Source organism: Schistosoma haematobium, chromosome 1, assembly GCF_000699445.3.
Source record: "Schistosoma haematobium chromosome 1, whole genome shotgun sequence".
NCBI classification, from domain to species: domain Eukaryota; kingdom Metazoa; phylum Platyhelminthes; class Trematoda; order Strigeidida; family Schistosomatidae; genus Schistosoma; species Schistosoma haematobium.
In genome coordinates this window covers 75,732,216-75,745,573 of record NC_067196.1, presented here as the reverse complement: position 1 = coordinate 75,745,573, position 13,358 = coordinate 75,732,216, and the positions used below count along the sequence as shown (strand labels likewise).

Sequence of the window (13,358 nt, the reverse complement as noted above, 5' to 3'; positions counted from 1 at the left end):
TTAAAGATTTGTGTTCTCATAGTTTAAGAATTTGTCCAAATGAGCATATACAGTACCACATATACTAAACATAGATCCTTGAAGTCTAGTCAGATAATTATTTCTAAACCATAAAGTAATAATCTATGCAAATCGCAATGTCGAAAGATGATCATACAATGCTGTAGAAGATTTGATGTTTCACTACTAATGTGTTTAGACTAGATTAGTTTTGAATTGTAATTTGATGAATTTACCTCAAAGACAACAGCCGGGGAGCATTTCCAGGTCCATTACTGACCCTAGATTCAGTTATTTGGAAAAATGCATGACTAAAATATATTTTATATCTTTTTGAGCATGTGAAATAATTATGTTGCTTATAAGAATTTAATCATTTAAAGGCAGCGTTTACAAAATAAGTAGAAATTTCAGCTCAAGCCAAAAGGTAATCTATGAAGATCGCATTCTCCCAGCAGCTATACTTCTCAAAACAATCAGTAGGGCTTAGGTGAGTGGGGGATTTTCCACTAAAACGTGCTCTAAATGTAACATGTGTTAGCTTTTTGATATATGGTTTGATTTGTCAAGTCTTCAAAACCCAACAATTGGCATAACTGATCATCTTAATGTCTAATTAAATCTTACGTAATAACTGTTACTAATTTTTTTTGAACACAAAAGATATTAGTATATCCTTTTTGTTTTCAGGGTACTCAAATTAAAATGATCAAACCACATGGTATATCTAATACAAAATAAAAATACAGACCTATCGAGTTGAATATGAGAGTGGAAGATAATGAAAGTAGATTTAAAATACATTTAAACACAATAAACTATATTATGCACACTTCCGAATATTTAGAATAGTTTATTCTTCAAGAATAAATTTTATAAAATGTTATATATTCTATTCGAATAAAGTCACTCAATCTAGAATGTTACCATGACCAAAACTGGAGCAACAAAGGTTGCGGATTTTCAAATTGGTTGAGTTTCATGTATAGTTAAATTTTCTATGATACAGAGGAGAAATTTTATTCAATAACGAAATGATCACTTTGATATGAGCAAAGTCATGAATGAATGCAATCACATTTAGGCACCCTGATATGTTAATATTTGAGATCTTTGTTCAAACAAAATGAGAAAATATTCATTGCAAATGTAAAAAGTCTACTTGTAATACAAAATTAAAACACTAAGTAGGAGTACATTTTGTTGTCAAAGGAAACTTGACTAATTAAAAAGAAAGGGTTTATAGTCACTGTTTTCGCATAGATCGTAGCAAGGTGTATTTAGTTTTAGGCTAAATAAACTGAATGCTAAAACTACCAAATCCACGTTTTCTACTCACTTTCACTGATCGATTCAAATGTTGAGCAACTTCTTCACTGTATAATTTTATCATAATCTAAATTTTATAAAATTAACCGATTCACAATTTTCCTTATGGATAACACAGTAACAATATAAAAGTTGGATCATTTATGTAATTCTTTTGTCACCATCATGAATACAGCAATAAATGTATGGTTAATATATTTTGTTATGCCTTGGAAAAACGGGCTGTTTAAAAAAATATTAAATAAATCTGTTGACTAATCATGAAGTAACTAATATTGAATTCGTAGCATCTAATTTCTACATCCATCTATTCATATAACATAAAGAAAACCTATAAAACAGTTATATTTTATAATAAAAGTGGCATTACTTATCAATATTGTTTTAAAAATTACTTACGTAATGCATCTGAGCGTGCAACTATAGTTTCAAGAAACTTATTCTGTGGTGTAGATAATCCTTTATGCTGGGACATATTTCATATTCATATTTCGATTTTTAAAAATGATATTCACAATGATAATAACTATTGTTCTATTAATTTATTGATATATTCTCTTATAAACCCATAACTCATCAAATTCATTATTGAATAACATCATGTAAAGTATTATTCTGTGTATACAGTTCATAATTTGACAAGTCATAAAACAAAGTAATAATTAGACATTTTATTAAATTTTGATTGGCTTTCAGTAATTAAGAAATTATCTGATTGGTTAACAATTATACCATGTAATCATATATAAGTGTCCTAACGAAGATATAGAAGAAATAAATTAACAAACATAATAAATATATAATAATTCAACATATGCTGAGGAGTTCCATACTAGGACGAAACGGCCATCCAGTACTTCCAGGTTTTTAATGGTGATCTAGCTTAGATCGGCATGTGAATTCAACTACAAAAACACTTTTTCTATCTTAATAAACATAGTCAAGTAAATGACATACGATCAGTTTGATAGCATTGTATTAAAAATATGTCTTAAGTGAATAGAAAATTGAGTTCATTTTTTAACAAGCATTAAAATTATGGTAAAATTGGATAAGGGAATTCCCTTTAATTATTAACATATTAAGAATGTAAGTTTATCAACATTTTAAATCTGTTCATAGCACATTCAAATGCTTTTCATTGACTAGATACACATTGAAATCTTGTTAAAATTATCACTAGAATGCTATACATTTAAAGATTGATCATAATGTTAGATATACTATGTCATATGCTATACTGTAATAAACGAGAACATAAGTGGGGGCAATCGATCGTATTTTAATACAACATTACTTACTAAAATTTGAGAATCATATAATAAATACTTCACTTGCAAAATGTCAGTCTATCGTTTCAGACTTTATTTTCCTTTTATTTCCACACCAATCATTCTCTGTTCTCGTTCTCTTTTCTTTGCTCTTCTTGATCTTCTGTCTGCAGGTATTTCACTTTCTATCGATGATACATACTACTCATATCTATCGACATTAGTAGTACACATCACAATACTAACTAATTTATGACATACATTTTGCTACTCTTATGTGATAGGGTCATTTAATCTGAATAAATAAATCATTATTTATCATGAGTTTTTATCAATTGTATTGATGATTGAAAAAAAATCGTATCATAGCAATTACAAAGTATCTATTCACTAATTAAGATTCTTGTCACACTCATTGCATTCATTTTATTTTCTGTTTATTTTTTTCCTCTTGTTTGGGTGTAAACCATTTTCTGGTATACTTCCAAGGATGATGCTTCATATATAAAAAAATGTAAAGATATCAACATTTCCAGAAAATGAAAATTTATTAATATATGAATAGACAAGTAAACAGGAAAAGAATAATATCCGTTACTTGTTTCTCAACAAGAATGACATGTTTACTAAGTAATGTGTTTAAGGATTCTTTATTTTGCCACTTTGATATACGAGGGCAGATAGTTCACCCGTGAAGTATTTATGAAAATTTAATAGTTGAATTCATGAGTTAACTAAAGCTAGACCACCATGGGCTCCATTGGTCATGGCTTCTCACTAGAACTCATCATCATAAATTCGCTAGTGACGGTCTCCAAAAGGTATTTCCTGGAGTTCTAGTGAGAAGTAGAGATCGGTAGGGTTCAACAGGGTCTGTCGTGAGATAGTAACTCACTGAAGACAATGGTGGACAGTGGCGCAATTTTGTGAATTGGTCGAAGTTAGACATTAACACGATTGGATGCCAGCCGGCTCAGTGGTCTAGAAGTTAAGGGTTCTCATGTGAGACCGATAAGTCCTGTGTTCGAATCTCGCGCGGTGGGATCATAGATGTGCACTGATGAGGAGTCCCACGATATGGCAAAACCGCCGTCCAGTGCTTCCAGATTTTCTATGGTTGTCTAGCTTCAATTGATTCGTGAATTCAACTATTAAATGACTATAATATCCACAAAACCCCTCTCTGATTATATTTATGAAAAGTTTAGAAATGTGAACTTTTCGTATAAATATTTTGTTTGATAATACTTGACTCATAGGTTATTATTGACTTGCTAAAGCGTATTATTTAATGGTACCTGATATAATTCTCATCATTGTCATCAAAGTATTTTTATCTGTCGAACAAATGCTTAATATATTCTATTCTATTCCATTTACAATCTGAACGTATTTAGTTCTGATTAATTATTTTATTACTATGTTTGATGATATTGCTTAGTGCCCAGTAATGTGATTCACAATGTATATGTTCTATGGAACATTTTCCATTGTAATTATTTCAAATAACCACTTAAGAGGAGAAATGCGATATTAATTCAATGTATTTTAGATGATATTAAATTTTAGTCTAGTGGAATGACGTTTAAGCTTTGGTAAGCACGGTACCACAAAAGCACAGTTAGACTCAACAACGCAATTTAGAAATAAAGTGAAAGCCTTACTCATGAACCGCTGATGCATACGATCGTTTACTTGCGTTAATTATTATATTTCATTTGTCAAAAAAGTATTTTATGTTACTACCAGAAGTAAGTCTAGAAGCAGAGTAAGAAAGATTTAGCTTTAGTTACATTACGTTATACTGAACAACTAGTTTTTCACACTTGACTATGTTCAAGAATATCTCGTCAAATTGATAAAAAAATGGTGGGATTCTCAACTTAAAAATTAAAACATCCAATGATATGTTAAAGAATTGTTGGGCTTCGGAGATAACTCTTTATCTTATTGCATATACACAGTACAATTCGGCTTTAACTTATGGAACATGCCTGGAACGTAATTATTCTTGTAATTCTAAGGGATTAATTCTAAACACAACGATAAATATTAGAAACGAAAAATGTTCCTCTATCATTACCGGTACTGAAAAACCTGTAAAGTCCCAAGAGACTCTCGAAGAAAAAAGGTTACTTAGACCTTAATATAATACTCAACTTGTTTCTCGTAACAATCTTGCTAGTAGTATAAACTTATAACAAAGAGAAAAGAAAGTATTTATAGTCGTATGGATAAATTGATAATAAGCTTTCAACATTTATCATTTGCAATCAATACCATAAGCTAGAATCTTTCGATTGAATTTATACTATAGAGGCATGATATTCACATTTACATGTTAATTTAAAAATGGGATCAGCAATTAGTAACATTGGTTAGTTCATGATTTCAACAATGTCTAAAAATGATTTAAACAGGAATTATTATTCATTTATTTTTTTGAGATCATGAACCGATCAATGTTAGACCACCATTGAAAACATAGAAGCACTAGAAGGTCATTTTGTCTTAAACCATCATTCCGCAAGTGAAACTTGAACCCAGGATTTATTTGCCAACTAAACATTTATTCAACGAGGCAACGCGAATGAGTCATATTGATCAAATGTATTAGAAATGGATTCGATAAAAAAACAATCAATAATAAACATTCTGTTCTTATTTTTTATTTAATATATTGTCCATCAAAAACCGCTCGTAAGAAGTGCCAGTTACGTCTGTATTCTTCTTTAAATTCATTATATATGCCCTAATGCAGGGATATACATTAAATTCTTACCATATTAAGTTGGGTAGTCTGATGAGTATAACTATACCAAACATCTATTACACTACATATCTTAACTTCAACCCTGACAAAAAAGTGTGTAAAAAGATTATAATGGTAATTCTAAAACAAAAGTTAACATTTCTATGAATAATGTATGATTATTTTTTAGTGTTGATGAATAGTTCAGCTAGTACAAAATTTGATATGATTAAGTATAGCTCATGAAATCATAGTTTTCCACTCATGTTATCATCCTTGTACATAGTCAATTTTCTTAGTCTTGATATTACAAGGACGATAAAATCTGACGCGTTCGAGTTAATTGAAGCGTGATATGTTCTTATATGGTGAATGTGTGTTATTCCAGTAATCCAATTCTATCTTTTGATTTGGCTTCCGAAATGGAAGATTCCAGTGATACTATGGATAACGTTCTGCTTTTCCAGGTGATTCTTTCGACTATTTTCCTTTAAGAAGTAACATTTCACTAGTAATAACCACAATCTTATGAATAAATTAATTCAGTTATCATGCTTTATTACTATTCATTTTTGTATTCTAATATAATATTACATTTACAGTTTAATTAACACTGCCATCAATTATTCTGAATACACTTGATAACACTGAACACTTGGGCTTTCACTAATCTTTGAAGGGTTACAAATGTAGATAAAACATTAAGGTAATATTTGTAGTAATGTATCTTTCATGTTAATGTAATACGACAAATTTGTAAGAAGTTTTCATGACACCATGTTATCAATGATACAGCGATCGAAATATATGCAAAATGTAACTGATGTTTGGCAATTTGTTAATAATAATTATTGTAAACGTCTTTTGAAACAAACTTACATATTGAGTATCAAACTTCCCAGAAATTTTCCAGTATGAATTTATTTTAATCAGAGTCGTTCACTATTTGGATTAGCAAATAATAATAAAACTGATTTTTGTGTTACCTTTAACTACTTCATAATGTGCTTATATAAAAACGGCTACACAGAAACTGAATGGATGATAATTTATCAGATAGTCTTTATTGGTATTTTTTTATTTTGGATAGAAATCACGTGTATGGTGAGAAATCACACTTTAGCACAAAGTAAATTAGTCATTATTATTAATTTACGTAAAACAGATGGAATTTGACTTGTAGTGAAATCCAGGACAAGCTTTTCGTCATATTTAGAACTCATCAGTTGAGTGTACCTGTAACACAGAGTTGATGTTCCCTTCAGAATTAAAACCTTGTATTTTTTGCTACAATCACCGATAAGTTACTCACTTGGTTATTGAGTCCAGACAGACACCGACCTGTGCAACAGGTATGAATTTTACCTCCACTTTAAAATAATTTGAATGGTCCCGTTGTTATGATTTTGATCTAAAATCAATCATTCTTCGTTGGCATATGTGCATTCTGTGCAAATTGTTTTGATATAATAATTATGGCATAAAATATCAAAATATGTGACTGAACAGATAACTTCATTTCTCTCCCCTTATGGAATCTAAATATATTGATTTTTAGAACTGTCACAGTACCATAGCTAATATTTAGACTGGTGCACAGTACATTAAATACATTACTGATTAGATAATTTGACATAAACAGTTAACATGCTTTGACCAGTTTAATTATTTATATGATTATATAATTCATTACATGGCACTCATGAAATTCTTAACTATGAAAATTCGATATAAACTGTTTACCTAGGTTATATGAACTGCCGAAGATACATGAACCGGATATCCTATTAAGGCCAATTTTGGACATATACGATTCCCCATATCATACTGTAGCAAAGTGGTTAGTAACCGTTTCGAAACCACTCCATAAACGCCTAGTGAAATTAAAAAGAATATTCTTCGTTCATACAACTGTGTTTTAAATAAATAGTTTCTAATTTCTAATCAAGTCCTAATTATAATGAGGACATGATAACTAACTAAGAAATAGTCGATATTGATGAAAACGGAATAAAAGTAAATCATTGGAAACAAAATTGTTTATTTAAATCTATGAAATTTACTTAATAACAATAAACACAAGAATTTCATAGAAGTATATATGTAATCTTTCAATTTCGTACCTACAAATGATGGTGTTAGGCGGTTAAATAAAACATTAATGACAAATGGCTATCATCTTAAGTTCATAAATAGATAGTACAGTGAGACCTAGTATAGCTTTAGCAGAGAAAAAGCTTGTCTACATCACCTTACCATTTATAAGTGATTTAAATAGCCTTTTATTGAAACAAAGGCTTGAATCAGTCATCAACAAAACGTATTGCGCAGAAAAGTTTATTAACAAGGAAACAACAAGGTTTATGCTTCATCGAAAACCTAAAAGACAAGAAAACGATTGCATCACATTTCACTGTGTTTACCAATTTAAGTGTATGTGTGGTCACATATACATAGAGAGGATTAATCGTGATCTAAAAATTAGGGTGTGTGAACATGTACCTAAGTGGTTGCAGAAACAAACAGAATCAAATGGCCTAATAAGAGTAGACGATAAAGATCCATCATTATTGCCAAACACATGATTGAAACAGGGCATAAGATTGATGTTAACTCGGCTTTTGTACTTACTTACACCTGTTACTCCTCGTGAAGGAGCATAGGTCGCTCACCAGCATTCTCCATCCAACCCTGTCCTGGGCAATCCTTTCCAGCTCCTTCCAGTTGTAATTCATCCTTTTCATATCTGCTTCTATTATCCGACGTAATGTGTTCTTTGGCCTTCCTCTTTTCCGCTTCCCTTCAGGATTCCAAGTTAGAGCTTGCCTCGTGATGCAGTTTGACGATTTGCGTAATGTATGTCCTATCCATTTCCATCGTCTTTTCCTAATTTCCTCTTCAGCTGGAAGTTGGTTTGTTCTCTCCCACAGAAGGCTATTGCTGATGGTATCCGGCCAATGGATGTTGAGTATCTTGCGTAGACAGCTATTTATAAATACTTGTACTTTCTTGATTGTGGTTGTTGTAGTTCTCCAAGTTTCAGCTCCATACAGTAGAATTGCCTTGACGTTCGTATTGAAGATTCTCACTTTGATATTGGTTGAAAGTTGTTTTGAGTTCCATATGTTCTTCAATTGTAGGAATACGGCCCTTGCTTTTCCAACCCTCGCCTTTACGTCTGCATCTGAACCTCCATGTCTATCGACGATGCTTCCCAGATATGTGAAGGATTCTACATCTTCCAGAGTTTCGCCATCAAGGGTGATTGGATTGCTGTTCTCCGCTTTGAATTTGAGGACCTTGGTTTTCCCTTTGTGTATGCTGAGGCCTACTGATGCAGAGACTGCTGCTACATTGGCTGTCTTCATCTGAATCTGTTCACGTGTACGTGATAGGAGGGCTAGGTCATCTGCGAAGTCCAGATCGTCTAATTGATTCTGAGCTGTCCATTGTATTCCGTGTTTTCCTTCAGATGTCGAGGTCTTCATAATCCAGTCGACCACCAGAAGAAAGAGGAAGGGAGAGAGTAAACAGCTTTGTCTGACTCCGGTAGTTACCTGGAATGCATTTGTCAGCTGTCCTCCATGCACTACTTTGCACTGTAGTCCGTCGTATGAGTTCCGGATAATATTGACAATCTTCTCAGGAACTCCGTAGTGTCGAAGAAGTTTCCATAACGTTCTCCCATCTACACTGTCGAATGCCTTTTCATAATCAATGGAGTTGATGTACAGTGAAGAGTTCCACTCAACTGATTGTTCGACAATGATCCGTAGTGTTGCAATTTGGTCTGTGCACGATCGATCCTTTCGGAATCCAGCTTGTTGATCTCGAAGTTGGGCATCTACTGCATCCTTCATCCGGTTCAGCAACACTCTGTTGAAGACTTTCCCTGTTATTGACAGTAGTGTAATGCCTCTGTAGTTTTCACATTTGCTCAGATCTCCTTTCTTTGGAATCTTGATGAGGTGTCCTTCTTTCCAGTCCATTGGCACTTGTTCCTCCTCCCAAATCTTTTTGAATAGAAGGTAAAGCATGCTTGTGGTTACTTCGACGTCTGATTTCAGTGCTTTAGCTGGTATGTTGTCGGGTCCTGCTGCTTTCCCGTTCTTGATTTGTCTGACGGCCATTCTAATTTCTTCCGTCGTTGGTGGGTTGACATCTATAGGAAGATCTGTGTGTGCTGCTTCGATGTTCGGTGGATTCATTGGAGCCGGCCTATTCAGGAGTTCCTCGAAGTATTCTACCCATCTGTTTCGCTGTTGTTGAATTTCAGTGATTGGCCTGCCTTCTTTGTCCTTGACCGGTCTCTCTGGTTTACTATATTTCCCTGATAGTTTCTTCGTTGTGTCGTAAAGCTGTTCCATATTTCCTTCTCTAGCAGCTTTTTCCGCCGACGTTGCTAGTTCTTCCACGTATTTCTTCTTGTCGGCTCTAGTGCTCTTCTTCACTTGCTTGTTTGCTTCTATGTACTCGGCTTGTGCTTGAACTTTCTCTGCTCGTGTTCGGTTGTTGTTAATTGCTGTCTTCTAGTTCTTCCTTTCTTCGATCCTGTCCAGTGTTTCTTTAGAGATCCATTCCTTATGATAATGCTTCTTGAGACCCAGAACCTCTTGACACGTTGAAGTTAATGCTTCTTTGATACCTTTCCAGTTGTCCTTCATAGTAGTTTCTTCTTCCTGCAGTAGATCTTGTAAGTCTCGGAACCTGTTGTTGAGTGCTATCTTGAATTCATTGAGTTTGTCAGTATCTCGAAGGAAGGCTGTATTGAACCTTTGTAGTTCTGTTTGTCCACTTGTCCAGTCCTTTTTCAGCTTTAGTTTTAAATTAGCCACAACTAGGTGATGATCTGAAGCTATGTCGACTCCTCTCCTGGTTCTCACATCTTCAATTGTCCTTCGGAACTTTTATTGATGCAAATATAATCTATCTGATTCTCTATGGTGTGGTTCGGTGAGATCCATGTAGCCTTGTGTATACGTTTTTGTGGAAATATTGTGCCTCCTATGACCAATTTGTTGAATGCACACAGATTTGTAAATCTTCCCCCATTTTTGTTTCTCTCCCCCAGTCAATCCATGTCGTCCCATGATATATCCATATCCAGTGTTGTCTATTCCAACTTTGGCGTTTAGATCTCCCATCAGAATGGTGAGGTCCTTTCTTGAGCATTTCTCTATGATTGACTGCAGCCGCTCGTAGAATTGATCTTGAGTGTCGTCATTGGTATCATTGTTGGGTGCATAACATTGGATAATATTCATTGTGATCCCTCCTTCTTTGTTTTGAATGATGCTTTGATGATTCTGGATCCGTGAGATTCCCATCCTACAAGTGCATTTCGTGCTACTTTGGACAGCATTAGAGCAACTCCCTGAGTGTGTGGAGCAATTTCCTCTTCGTGACCGGAGTATAGCAGCATCTCTCCCGTAGCTAGCCTTTTCTGTCCAGCTTGGGTCCAGTGGGTTTCGCTGATTCCCAGTACTGCCAAGTTGTATCTCCTCATTTCCGTTGCTATTTGACTGGTCTTTCCGGTCTCCCACATTGTTCTAACGTTCCATGTACCTATAAAAATTTTTGCTCTGGTTGTTAGAAGGGGCATCGGCCTCGTGGCTTCCGAAGGAATTCGGCTTTCACCATGAAGCGTCATAATTCTTCTAAATGAAGACCTTCTAACTCTCAGGGCAGAGTTAAAATGGTTTGAATTATTTTTTCTGGTAAGCGTTTTTTAGCGAGTTAGTTTTCTACGGGATGGGGACGCTAACCCCATGCCCAACCCTCCTCCTTTACCCGGGCTTGGGTTCGGCAGTAACTCTAGAAGAGCTACAGGCGGAGTTAACTCGGCTTTTGTGGTGTTGTATAAAAGTATAAAAGGGTGTATACTAAGGTTTATTGAAGCCTTAGCAATATGAAAATTCAAACCCCCTTTGTGTATTCAAAAACACTTTGTTCTCACCTTAAACCTACCCTGGTAATATTAGCTTATTATCCAGAATGATAAGGTTTCAAATTGTCTTCGGCATTTAATCAACTGTGGACACATCACTCCAAAGGATTCTTTTTTTAATGTAATCTACAGAGTCAAAGGGATTGGATCGAAGGTCTGTCGAATCAATATTTTATGCACTGCTGAAGCATTGGCAATTCACGAACTGAAACCTGAACTTTGTGTTCAGAAACTATTCGTCCAACCTCTCATCTTTCGTTGGCCCTAATTTCCTTAATGGGTATGTTTTGGGTTTTCTTCTTTATTATCCTTATCTCTTCTTACCCACCATTTCTAGTCTAGTTGACCTTTTATTTTTAAATATAAATGTTCTTCACAAGTAAGCAATGTATGATCAGATTGTTCGAAATGTATTACGCTAATATATCACATAGTTCTGATAATCTTTGTCTTATTACACTATCGAAATTTAGTAAAGGGACTAATCGGCTTTATAATAAGTGTATTAAACTGATCATTATAAAGTTGTTACATAATAAATGTAGTTTTACATTAAAATAATCTATTCATTCACTTTCAGATTTTTTTTATCTTACCGTGAACACAAATACATTTAATAAATTACTTCTTAAATTTCAGAAGAAACTCTATTAGAATAACATCCTGTCATTCAAAGTTCAATAATGATAATAGTAATAGTAATTATTATTATTATCATTATAAAAATCAACTGTTGTTATTGCCTAACTGACAATTTTGTTTATCCGAATATTGATTTGTATTTCTGAACTATTTCTTGGTACACTTTTATTCGATGTCGATCTTGTTATAAAGCTGGTAATTAAGTGAATGAAAAGGAGTGAATAAATGACGTCAACTATTTTTATTATAAAAATCTAATGAATTAATTATTTTAAAATGGTTGAGATCATGAGTCCGTTGAAGCTAGACCACCATGGAAAACCTTATTGTGGGACTCCTCAGCAGTGTACATCCATGACCCCCACCATCTCGCAGGAGGCAAGGTCGTGGCTGCACACTGCTGAGGAGTCCAACGATAAGACGAACTGACCGTCCAGTACTTCCAGGTTTTCCATGGTGGTCTAGCTTATTACTATTATAATTATTAATGGCTTTATTCAATATTAACTCCGCCTGTAGCTCTTCTAGAGTTACTGCCGAACCCAAGCCCGGGTAAAGGATGAGGGTTGTGCATGGGGTTAGCGTCCCCATCCCGTAGAAAACTAACTCGCTAAAAAAACGCTTACCAGAAAAAATAATTCAAACCATTTTAACTCTGCCCTGAGAGTTAGAAGGTCTTCATTTAGAAGAATTATGACGCTTCATGGTGAAAGCCGAATTCCTTCGGAAGCCACGAGGCCGATGCCCCTTCTAACAACCAGAGCAAAAATTTTTATAGGTACATGGAACGTTAGAACAATGTGGGAAACCGGGAAGACCAGTCAAATAGCAACGGAAATGAGGAGATACAATTTGGCAGTACTGGGAATCAGCGAAACCCACTGGACCCAAGCTGGACAGAAAAGGCTAGCTACGGGAGAGATGCTGCTATACTCCGGTCACGAAGAGGAAATTGCTTCACACACTCAGGGAGTTGCTCTAATACTGCCCAAAGTAGCACGAAACGCACTTGTAGGATGGGAATCTCACGGATCCAGAATCATCAAAGCATCATTCAAAACAAAGAAGGAGGGGATCACAATGAATATTATCCAATGTTATGCACCCAACAATGATACCAATGACGACACTCAAGATCAATTCTATGAGAGGCTGCAATCAATCATAGAGAAGAAAAGACCTCACCATTCTGATGGGAGATCTAAACGCCAAAGTTGGAATAGACAACACTGGATATGGATATATCATGGGACGACATGGATTGACTGGGGGAGAGAAACAAAAATGGGGGAAGATTTACAAATCTGTGTGCATTCAACAAATTGGTCATAGGAGGCACAATATTTCCACAAAAACGTATACACAAGGCTACATGGATCTCACCGAACCACACCATAGAGAATCAGATAGATTATAT

The 13,358-nt window shown here is 34.4% G+C and overlaps 1 protein-coding gene across 1 annotated transcript in view; it reads right to left on the bottom strand.

Moving 5' to 3' along the window:
- KCNH8_2 (Potassium voltage-gated channel sub H member 8) overlaps nucleotides 1-1,804 on the bottom strand; it is a gene marked incomplete at both ends in the record, with an annotated part of 180,920 nt that extends 179,116 nt beyond the window's left edge. The window contains one exon of the mRNA XM_051218581.1: nucleotides 1,729-1,804. Within this exon, the coding sequence (XP_051075163.1) occupies nucleotides 1,729-1,804 (76 nt within the window). The remainder of the gene's footprint in view (nucleotides 1-1,728) is intronic.
- Nucleotides 1,805-13,358: the final 11,554 nt, after the last annotated feature.